Here is a 12,199-nt window from a genome sequence, read left to right as displayed (position 1 = left end):
CAAGGCAAAGACCTGTTCCTGATCTATATTTCGATTTATACTGTGAATTACTGCTCCATATCTATTCAGGTAGCACCACAAGTTAAAATAATTTACTTACATGACAATTATGTTAGCTGTACTTGAATGTTCTTTCAGCAACTCGTTTAACCTAATCTGTCGGTAAGTCTGTAAATAAAATCAAACTTGTTAGGAACAGCTTTTGTTTAAAAACTACAAAAAATTCTTTAAAAAAATAAAGAAAGGGAAAATACTATCACCAACTGGAATGAAATAAAAAGCAGGTATTTCCATCTCAATGTGGAAACTCCTCATTATCAAAAACCAATGGTTGTAAGGTTGGGAAAAAAGCAAGCAGCAGCTCAGAATGTGTAAGTGAGCCAAGTGCTTCCCTGCTACAGGATGCCATTTATTTTCTCATGCAAAGAAACACCCGAGAAGAAATACTTTTGTGCTTTTGTCAAGCTGTGCTGCACAACAGCTTGGGAAAGATGTCAAACCTTCAACTGCTCCTCTGCACCACAAAGTGTTGCTTGGTTTTAGTGGTGTTTTTTAAAAATAATAATTATTAGCTTGTTAAAAAAAAAAAAATAGACAAACACCTGTCTAGAGACGAAATGATTCTAAACTAAATGTGGAAATACTGTAGGAAAGCAGCCTGGGCCCTGCTCATACTCAAATACAGAACCTTTTTGCCTTTGTGAACCATCTAAATGGTTTTAGAAGCTACTTTTTATCTGCTATTCATTAAAAAACTGCTACGGAAAAGAGAGCATAACAGGAATTAACTCATCACGACCATAAATGAAGTGGGAGAAGGAAGATTTAGCTGAGGTAACATTCTAAAAAAAGCCAGAACCTTTGTTTTGTAAAGCTCAAGCTCATTATCTGTTATCCTCCATGGTTCATCCTCCTTCATTTTATCTGCGACTTCTTGTTCTTTATCATCCTCATGGAGTCGGAAGGGCTCTATCATTTCCTCAAAAGCTGCAATACTGGAAAGATCAAATGAACAAAAATTAGAGCAGACAGGAGTTTTTAACATCAATAATTATTTTCATAGTACCAGAAATTAAGTTTTACTGGTATGTAAAAATGAACAAAAGGTTTTTTTTCGCCTGCCTGTTGCAGTTAGAACATCAAATCAACTTTTTTGCACACACAGATGATGTGATTCAGCAAACAATTCACCACACAATTAAAGCTTTACTCAGTTCAGAAATTTACCTCTAATTTTAAAAGCTCAACAGTACCATCCTTAAAAAAGGTACAATAACTGGGAGAACATTCTTCAGAACTAACTTGGAAGGAGGAGGAATTTGCACGTTCCAGTAAAAGTCAGCTATCAGGTCTCACGTCTTTTTGTTTGGATTCTGGCTTTGATCTTTTTACTTTGTTTCTTTTATCTCTTTCCAGTACAGTCCAAGAGCCACATTCAAATGAAAAAACCACAGATATCTACATTAGTCTTCCTGCTGCACTTGTAAGAATAGGAATACTCTGATTTATCAGGACTTTAGAGCAAGAATTCCAGAATAAAACCTTCTGAAGGTCAAGGAGGAATTAATTTCTGCTGGAAAGAAGAAGCCACGTTACCTTACTTTTTTTACCTACATTTCCTCCAGGAAATACCCACATCACAAACAAAATACCTTTATATCTACCCTTGGTGGTCTTTACTGCACAATGACTTCACCTTAATCCAAAGAAAGAAAATAAATGTGATTTGCTATTTTGTGGCTGAGCAAAAAGCAGATCTAATAATAACATTATTATACAGCACAGCACCTGTTGAAAATTAATCTTCTTCCACTTGGTTCCCAGCTGTTGCTAATACCTAAATGGTATTTAGGAATATTTTGGATATGTTGTGGGGATGTATCCACAGAGACAGAAAAATGCTCTCAGAAGTAATCCACGGATTACTTCTAATAAACAAAAATAATTCAACATGGTTCCAGGATCTCAGCTGTGATCCATAAATGAGTTTACACCTTTCACAGCAGCAGGCTCCTGGAAACTGCATATCCAAAAGCATCAGAGTGCCAGAAATACTTTGTTTTCCTTTATTTTACTTGCTCAATGTATTCTGTACACTTAAGAAAAAACTACTAAAAAGTGTACAAAAGAACTCACATTAACTTTAGCATTTAGCCAAGTTCTAAAATAACACTTTTCCATTTCCACGGTGTATCAAGACTTTCAGATAAAAGCATGCCCAAATAAAAGATATTTTTACAACTTCAGCATACTCAAGAAGGCCTGAAGGGAAAGGAGGATAATGGCAAAGGAAGGTATTTTTAGATCATACACATTCTGTTCTAAATTTGTGCTGAAAGCCATCCACAATTAATGCTTTTTTGAACTTGAAAGTATGAAATATCATATGTATGATCATTCCTGTGTACACTGAAAGTCCAACCAAGTTAAAAAATGAGAAGGAAAAAAAAGAAAAATCCAAATCAGGCTATTTCAAGACCAAGCTTTGGTACCTAAACTAAGACATTAAGAGATTCAGATCATTTAAGTTTTGGCGAACATCTCTTAAAGAAGATTGCTCAGACAATTCAGAATTGTGTTTTTTTAAAAACTTCATTTTTCTGAATTTATTATTACAATCTAAGGGCCAGAGGTTTTAAAAATAAAGATTTCTATATTCTTGGACATGGGAGTTATTGTTAATTAATTTTCCACATTTTTGTGAAACACTGAGTAACACAGGATCTTCTGTACCACCACATATGTAGGAAAGAATTAGGTGTTCTAAATTAAAGAAATGACAAATTCAATGAACAAACAAGATGTGTTTTGAGACTTACTTTTCTTTCTTTGGCTTAGTATTAATATCCCCAAGGACCATAATATCTGAGAAGTCTATCCGAAATTTGCTGAGCAAAGTGGCCATCCTGCATCAGAAAAAACAAGCTTTTATACATGATCGTAATTTTAATTTTTTCACAGGTTAAACAGATAGTTGCTTGGTAATAAAAACCACTGGTTTAACAAACAAACAAACAAACAAACAAACAAAAAAAAACACCCAAAAAACCCAAACCAACGCCCCCCCCCCAAAAAAACACCAAAAAAAAGGGCACCTTAAATATAACAAGGACAAAAATCAAATTGACTTGGCATATGACTATAAATCAACAACACGCTTTGGACAAAAAAACCCCAAACAGTTTTATGGCCTTCAAATAAGAGAAGAGCTCTCTCTTGAAGATAATCTCAGAAAATATTTGGAAATAGTGTCAGATAGTATTGCAGAAAATTAGTTTGAGGTAACTCATCCAAAAACAATCTGGGGGAAACAAAACCTTTTTCTTCAGAAAGGCAAAAGAGTATGATCACACCTGCAGCAAAGAACAACCGAAATAAGGCAGGCAGGAAGAGAAGTAATCCAATGTGTAACATGCTGTATTAGCATTTGAAATGCAATTTTTGAGGCAAACTTACGCTCTTCTGTCATGATCAATCCTGTTTATTTTTCCACCAATGAACACCCTGATCTTGCAGTCCTTCCACTTCTTCTTGGTTGTGATAAGGTAAGGAATCAACAGTGTCAAACCTGTGTTTTGAACAGAATTTCAAATTTAGAAAATGGTACAGTTTTTTTTTACACAGTTTTACAGTGTAAAGTTACACAGTACAGATTTTATATGAACTGACTTATGGATATATATTAACAACTAATCCAGAATACTCCAGTATTTTTTTTTATCAGCATTTAAAGGTTTTAAATTATGAAACACATTACCTCCATCATCAAAGAGCCACCAGACGTCAATATTGCTCTTGCCTTGTTTCTTCTGGAACTGAGAGCTGGCATCAAGAAGTCTTTGGTCGGTCACATTTAAAGGAGAGGAGGAGCTCTTTGAATCTGGAAAAAACATATAGCGAAATTTTGGTTTTGAGGTGTTTTGCTTAATCACACTGAAAATCATCAAATGCAACTCTTAACATTTTGTGATATACCTACTTTTAAATGAAAATTTTCTTTTACACCCCCCAACCAACTCCGAATTTTGATAGATTGGATATAAACTGAACTGGCTGTATTTAGGGGGTCTAGAAACTCGTAATTTCAGCAGCTGAAGTCTTTCAGCAGGCATCTGAGAAATAAGGGATGTGTGAGGCCTCCATGCAGACTTTTGCCTGGACAATTTAATTATCTTTGCCCCAGAGCTTTAGGCCACACACTCTACCTCTTGCAAATGACAGAACTTCCCTAAAAATATGTAGGCAACTGATTTTATAAGTAAATGTCTTGTCCTAAGCAATTCTCTCCTTAAATCCAGATTTCTTTAAGCATGTGGTAAAATTAAAAGCTATTTATGCATACTGGACCCTTTTGCAAATAGTACTGCTTTGCATAACAAAGTTATTTGATTTACTGAGGACAAGACAATAATAGCATTTTCAGTTAGAATAATACAGATCCCATTTTTGAACTGCAGGAAAAAATCCCTGACCTCTTTCTCTTACTTAAAACCTCAGTCTGAGCAAGAGCCAGGAGTCTGACATTTGTCTCTGTCCTTATTTTATTAGGAATTTTTTTAATTTAGAGCACATCTGTGACTGATTTACATTAATATACTACTTTATTGCATACTGGGACTTCTCCCAAACTGCCATCCTGTGCTTCAAGATATAATTTCACTCTCCATTATTAAAACACAGAAGCTCCTAGCTGCTGAAATTACGAAGACAATGTCAAAACAGCTCAGATTAATTGCAGTTGAGGCAAAAATACCTGATTAACTCAGAACACGTTAGTGAAAACTGCTCAGTTAATTCCTCAAAATGCTGATTTGAAAGAACACTTTGCATTATTATTTCACCTCAGTGGGTAGCTGCACTAAACCTTAGTTTTGAGGCTATTGAACTATTTGCAAATAACAGAGCAACAACCACGGCTCTGGAAGGAACACTGAATAAACTGAGAGCACTTCCACTGCCCCACCAGATGCTGTTTCCTGAACCAAGCAAGGACCCAGACCTGAGACACACAGCTGAGAAGGCAGAAAGGCCATGAATACATTTCAAATGTTACTTTACCAAAAGAGCTTTTTAATTTTTATTGGTTTTTTTTTAATTCCTACACTTATGCACAATCCTGTCTCAGTAGCAACCTCTTCTGGGAATTTCCACAATGTTGCCTTTTTTATTTTCCGCACAGCCTAGGCCTAAGGATGAAGCACATTCTAAAGCAGATATGAAGAAGCAAATAAACATTGCATGGTTGGTATTTTCCTCTCTGGTACTTAGGCGTAGAAAGAATTACAAAAGGAAAACTCAAATCAACAATGTGAAAGAATGATTTAACACAAAAAGATGGAAAATGCCTGCCTTTATTCAACAGTGGTTGTGTTGGAGTCTTTCCATCCTCATCCTCCTCTGGAATGTTTTTAAAGATACAAAATAAAAAGGTTAATTACCTTTGTGATATTAATGAACACAATACAAATGTAAATTAAAAAAAAATAGAAAGTAAAGACGTGAAATGAAGCAGGGCTTTTTTTGCACAGAGAAAAGCACACAAATGCAGTCTACCAAATCCTAAGATTCATTTCTACTTCAAAAAAAATTTATATACCTCCACTACCCATCTAACTATTAAGGCTTTTGCTTTGTAAGAAAGTAATAAAGCTGTTTATTGTCATATCACAGTATCTTGAATGATTTGTAACTGTTAATATGCACATAATATTCTAGTCTGAGATTTAAAAACCTCCATAAATTTAGCAGCCTTCCCATCACTTGTAAGATGTGGGGCACAATCCTCAAGCACTTTTGACTGTCTCTCAAACTCAGTTACAAAAAAAAAAAAAAAAATCTATTTTAGGTCATTGGCTACCTCCTGGTTTATTCAGGGGACATGAAACAAATATTTATTCTACATACTGGTAAAGATGTGACACAAAGTACTTAAGAGATCAGACATCAACATCTATAAAAGCATAACTCTTCTATTCCACACACACACAAACATCCCCTAAATAATCTGTGGGCAGAGAGAGAGAGGCACAGAGGAGGAATGAGAGAGAGAAAGAATGAGAATTCCAGGTTCACTGCTCACTAGCAGTTACCTTTGCGTGAGGTGGGAGCTCTTTCACTGGCTGATGGAGCAAAAGCTATGGAAGTGTCTGTCTCAGACTTCTTGCTGTAATCCACTTTCACTATGACATCCTTGGCACAGGGAGACTTCTCTTGCGATGACAGCAAATCTTTGCGAAAGCAAAAAGCCTATTAGAAACCACTGAATTGCTACAAATTGTATCAACAGAGGTATACGCCTGTTCTGAGTCGGTTTGAAATTAATTACATGCTGCTGCAACTGTTAGACCACAGCAAAGAGGGCAGGAGGCGGGAAAACCAACACAAAAATATTCTGTGAACTTCTTCAGAGCATAAAGAGGCTCCCCTCTGAGCAGAGCTGTCATTTTCTGCTCCTTTCCCAGGTTGTGGTTGCTGATTGCAACCACACCACCTAAACCCAGGGCTAGGTAACACTCTGGAACTACAACTAGAAAATGAAAAAGAAAGAAATCACTTGGTGAAATGTTTTTTTGTTTCTGCTTTTAACTCCGAGAGGAAGATGAGCCTCAGGCACAGCACACACCAATGTGTCTGTCTCACTGCCAAGCCTTTTTTCCCAGGTTTGCCTTCTGTGAGCAGCTGTCAGAGCTGAAGCAGAGTCACCAAGTCCCCAGTGGGCACCAAGATCCTGCTGACAGCCTGGGGTTACATTCCCAGCTTCCTCAGCAGGGTTGTTTCCACACTGCAGGTTCACTCCTTGCCATTTCTCACACTCCTATGCCCTCCTGCACATGCTGACAGGCTCCTTGACTCTCTCCAATATTAAAGCATTACTCTTTGGGACTAAAAATACTAAAACAATAATCTTTGCCAGCAAAGGATGCTCCTCTTTCAGGGGGATGCCCCTGCTTTTGTCATTTCTGCTCATGGTAGCAGCAGTGCATGGTGCAAGCCACGAATAAATTACTCAGGATCAAATCAGGGCAGCTGCACCAAAGCTCACAGGCTTGGAATTTAACTAAAATTTCACCACTCCATTTAAGAACTCTACTCAGAAAGCACAACCAAGCCGTCTACATAGAAAACCTTTCCAAATTTGAATCAGAGTCCCTAAACTAGTCTGTAGGGGTTGGCAAACCACACCAAACTCAATGGCATCCCTGCATACTGCAGTATTTGTGGTGATTTTACAACTTCTGGGCTTAAGCCCCAAATATTTGATGCCAACTTGCCAGCATCACTAATTACTTTCAGGAAAGGAGCAGTTCTTCTGGAAGTAGTTGTATAAAATGTGCAAATACAAAAATGTGAAACACAGAAAATCCAAGTTCTGCTGCTGATCATGGGTTACTATCTTACAGTTCAGACTTAACTAATTTCACTGAATTTTATTGTACCACAGCAGTGATGCTTTGTTGATTTTTTAACTGAGCTTTAATATTTTCAGAATGCAGTTTTAGAAGGGAATTAGAACAGCAAATTCACCACATGAACAAAGTCATACCTTGGGCCTGTAGGTGAGAAATGTCCAGGCCCTCCTTGAGGCGAATGACGACTACACCATACTGAACATCAAAGGCATCACTAAACAAAAGCGATAAAAATAAAATATTTTAAAGCTTTTTCTTTGCCAAATGAAAAATGCACCTTCCCTGAACAAATTCCAATGATTGAGCACTGCCTTTGGAAGTCTCAAATTATAAACTTGCTCTAGCTTCAAATCCAAAACATTACCTGAACATCATTTTAGGAAAAATAGTATTTAGAAAGGATACCTATTCCTTCTACTCCCTCTATCCACTATGTAAACAGTGATTAAATAAAATCATAATGAATAGGTCAAGTTCTGCAGAGGTAGTAAGATCCACCAAGAAATTTAGATTTTTATCTCCATCCATCAAGAAAGAGGTTTGAGTAGATCTTTTTGATCTGAGGACTGAAGATTTCTGACATCTTTCCAAAACGTTTGAGTATTGAAAACACCTAAGATGATGCAATTTAATATCAAAATAGCTGTAAGTTAGCATTACATCTGAAAAAACTGAAACTGACTCCAGTCAAATATAAAGTGGCAAAACTTCATTATTGTAGAAAAGAGCAAAAACCCTGAAAAAACTGCTGAACAAAGGTGGAGTAAAATTAGTAACAACCCAAAATATAAGACAAGAAAAAGATGAACTTAGCCATATCATACAGTTTGCATTAGTCATTAATCACCATCCTTTACATATGAATACCTTGTTCAGTGCAAACAAACATAAATCAGAAAACTCCCTCCCACATCATTTCCACAGACAGAAATTTTTCAGGATTTCACTAATTAAACACTGTCCTTTAGAGATAGTAAGACTTGATTAGAAATGTTTGAAGTATCAATATATTCTATAATAAGTGCAAGAAAAATTGAGATTGATTTGAGATTTGTTTTGTCTATTAGTGAACATTTTAATTTCATTATTTAATGTGTTAGATTTGTAGAGATTAGATGTGTTTCTATTTTGTGTGCTTCAGAAACTTTTAGTTTTCCAGAAAGACATTTGACCTGCAGTTATTACCTCCTGAGGTTTCTTTAGGGATGTGGGGAACCACATGACTTGCTGACCTTGACAGATCTTCCTGCAAAAGCCATCCCAAAATAAAATAGGAAAAAAAAATAAAAACTAACCAATGTGTTTCCTTATTTTTCCACTGTATTTGGTGCCCCTGCTTTTCTCATAGAGACCTAGGTGAGATGACTTTTTTTGGTTCTTTCCTAATATCTGTCTGTAAAGCTTAAAGCCCCATCCCCTCTCTTTTAAAAACACAGAAAATGAGAAATACAAAGCACAAAGGAAGTGGGTTAACCAGCACTTCGGCTGAACACAAAAACCGCTAAGTAAAATTAGCATTGTTTTTTTCCTTAAGTGTTTGGGTAGCAGCACAAGTTACTCTTAAAGTCTTCAGCCACAACTGGTCTGCCTTTCAACACTGTCAAGTCACTCTGGGATTTCCTTTCTCCTTTCTGTATTAGCCTGTGTGTCAGTGCTGTGCACCTTGTGAGCAAAGTGATTCTCCTCCTTTTCAGACAGCAGCTCTCAAACCTCAGACCTCTGCCACAACTCTTTTTGGATGCAGAAAGTTATTATGCAGATTTCTAATGTGCTTAAACTATATAGATTTGCTTGTTAACTTTCATATCAGAAAGGTCCCAAGGTGCTCAAGATTGCTGAATGGAAAACCCAGGTCCACTTGAAAGAGACTTCATGTAACTAGGAACTTTCTTACTACCAAACATACTGAAATGGAACGCAGCAGCTAAACTTTGTATTTTCTACTTACTGGAATAAATTGATGTAGGTCTCAACATCTCTCATATCACCTTGTCTCCAGTTTTTCTTAAATCCAACAACAAGGGTGTTAGGTCTCATTCTACCCAAACCAGCAGCCTAAGAAGAACAAGAAGTATTTTATAAAATAACAGGTTACTGACACAACTAAAGGTTCTGTTTTCTGCTTAAGAGAATAATATTTTCATCAAAGCTTGAAGATAATTTTGCAAAAGGAATGTATTTCTAAGTATAAAGCCCCTTCTGATTTTGATGTGCATCTTCAGCACTTTAACATTTTTTTTTAAATACCTGCATTAAGTATTGTCCTCCATCCCTCAAGTCCTCTGCATGCACTGGTGCATAGAAAGCTTTCATCTTGTTTTTAATTAGCCATCGCTGATATTTGGCCAAATCAGTTGACAGCTCCTTCATGGCTTGCCTCCGAGGACCCTTTCAAAAGAAGGAAATAATAACAGGGGAGGGGAACAAGAATTAGGAATAGGAGTAATGGGAGTAAAAAAGCCCCTCCCAATTTTTAGTCACTGCTAGAAACAAATTCAGATTCAGAGAACCTCAAAACATGCTTGACCACTATCAACAACACCCCAAACCACAAAATAGCAGGCACTGTCAGCAGCAAAAAGTGAAGAACTTTTACCATCTTTAGGAAGAGGGTTGCTCAAAAATCAACCTTGCTCCCGCTGAGCACAACCCTCTTCCCCAGGGGCTGGGAATAAGCTTGTCCTCTAAAGCATTAACATGGTTTTAAAAGAAAAGGGCTTTGTAAAAAAATACACACAAATGCAGGATGACTTAATACTACACTTTATGGGAGTCTTTGTATCCTGCAGTCAAAGTCACCTCCTCTTTAAAGAGTTCCTTTATGTTATTTCTGTTGGGGTGAATCTTTTGTGTTCCTCCTAGATATCAAAATGCAGAATACAGGACAAGGAATAATCAAGAACACAGCAGCCCAGTTTTTGCAGGAGGACACAGACTCAACCAAATGGTCAAAGCTACTGAAGAATGAGGCAGTGCCACCCTTCCTTTAAGAAAGTCATTTTAAATAGGGAAAGAACATGCTCCCAAAGAATCTTCAGAGTTGCTTTCCTGCAAGAAGTGTGACACCAGCTTATTCTTTTCTGTACAGCCCTACTTTTAAATGGCAGTGATTACATCTGTGATATCTTATCTCCCTAGCAGTCCTCAGTTTCTCCTTTCGTATTCACTGTAATATTAACTTTATATAGACAGAAATTAAAAGCTTTTCAAGACAGAGTATCTGTACGTGGACTGCATTAACTTGATTTGCTTTAATCTGTTCATTAGATTTATTTCACTTGGTAAGTGTAATAAATTTAAAAACATTTAAGAGTAATCCATGTTTTTATTCAGTGTCTTCCAGGTGTGTCCTGAGCTTGGTGTGAGCTGCAAACCTTTTGAGGGTGGCCCTGCTCTCCCTGTCCATGTCACCTATGAAGGATGTCCCAGTCCCAGACCAAAGCCTGAGGGACACCACTCATCACCAGGCTCCAGCTGGACATGGAATCACTGACCACAACTCCCAGCCTGTGTCCTTCCAGCCAACTTCTCATCCACTCAGTCCCACACCCTTCAAACCCAGGTCTCCTCAGTTTGGACATGTCAGTTGTCACACAGGACTGGGCTGAAGGCCTTGCACAAGTCTGGGTAGGTGACATGTGCCAGTCCTGCATCTCTTAGTCACGCACTTGCTAAAACGTTCCTAACGATGTGACAGAAGTGTGGCCTTAAGATATGAAGCAAAACTACTCAATTCCAGTGTGGTAAAATGCATTTATCTAAGTTTATCAGAGATGCCAGAGCCTCTCCGTAGCTAAATGGAAGTTTAGGTACAGATCACTGTATGACAGCAACCCTGTATCTCAATCAACACAACTCATGACAAGCTGATTCTGAAGAAAAGTTACTTGAAAATTGCTTCCTTCCCACCATCAAAAAATCACTCCAGTTTGCCACGTAAGACACTAAGTAATAAGAACTGTCAGAATTATATCCATGCAGAACCTCTGCAAACACATCCTCACTTGGTATTCTGACCAAAACATCCAAGGATACTTAGTGAAATATCAAGGGCTGGTCAGAAAGGGAAGAGGAAACACTTGACAATTAAATTAATCTGATAACTGAAGGAATAAAAAGCTATTTGGAAGGTTAAAAGCAATTTTTAGCTATCGATAATGAGTAACTAAACTGATATTGAGTTCCTGCTCAAGAAGGTTTCTTTTCTGTCAGGCTTTTTGTCAGAACTCTACAAAGGAATCAATCTCCCAATGTTCACTTCAATTAGAAGTAAAAGGTCCTTCAGTATTTAAGTATTTAATTATCAAAGGTACTGATTTTTTACAAATTTTCCCTGTAGTACACATAACTGGCATAGTGATGACCCATTAGCAAAACTTACCAGTAAATCTCTTCATGCATTTTTTAATGCCTAATGATGCTTTCATTAAAAAAAAAAAAACAAAACCAAAAACCCAAACAAATAAACAAACCAAAACTTAAATATGAGCCAGAAACGAAGTCAAACACGTTAAAAAACCCAAACCAAACAACAAATCTGAGAGAAGAAAAACACCACCAAAGTAACTTTATAAAGACAGAATAAACTTACCATATGTACATGGCCACAGATCATCAAGCCCACATTCTTGGTGAAAGCATGGACAAGGTGAAGCAAAGCAGGACGTGCATTTGGAGCACCTGTCATAATTAAGCACTGAGGTCTAGAATTATGAGGGGGAAAAAAAGAAGATTGGAATTAGAATTAATTTGGAATTCTGGGGTTTTCAATAACAGAAAAAGTTCTTCGA

General features: G+C 37.0%; 1 protein-coding gene across 2 annotated transcripts in view; it reads right to left on the bottom strand.

Annotated features, from left to right (window-relative positions):
• Positions 1–12,199, bottom strand: part of SLC12A2 (solute carrier family 12 member 2) — a 53,567-nt gene that overhangs the window by 3,150 nt on the left and 38,218 nt on the right. The window contains exons 16-26 of one of the 2 annotated variants that reach the window (XM_074532355.1): positions 12,001–12,112; positions 9,657–9,797; positions 9,358–9,464; positions 7,544–7,623; positions 6,090–6,227; positions 5,350–5,397; positions 3,758–3,880; positions 3,457–3,568; positions 2,820–2,906; positions 860–995; positions 101–168 (exon numbers count right to left, since the gene is read on the bottom strand). In XM_074532355.1, coding sequence (XP_074388456.1) covers positions 101–168; positions 860–995; positions 2,820–2,906; positions 3,457–3,568; positions 3,758–3,880; positions 5,350–5,397; positions 6,090–6,227; positions 7,544–7,623; positions 9,358–9,464; positions 9,657–9,797; positions 12,001–12,112 — 1,152 coding nt within the window. The remainder of the gene's footprint in view (positions 1–100; positions 169–859; positions 996–2,819; positions 2,907–3,456; positions 3,569–3,757; positions 3,881–5,349; positions 5,398–6,089; positions 6,228–7,543; positions 7,624–9,357; positions 9,465–9,656; positions 9,798–12,000; positions 12,113–12,199) is intronic. The other variant, XM_074532356.1, reaches the window with a different exon arrangement.

Source organism: Zonotrichia albicollis, chromosome Z, assembly GCF_047830755.1.
Source record: "Zonotrichia albicollis isolate bZonAlb1 chromosome Z, bZonAlb1.hap1, whole genome shotgun sequence".
Lineage (NCBI taxonomy): Eukaryota > Metazoa > Chordata > Aves > Passeriformes > Passerellidae > Zonotrichia > Zonotrichia albicollis.
The sequence above is the reverse complement of the archived record's forward strand: the minus strand, read 5'-3'. Positions and strand labels throughout refer to the sequence as shown.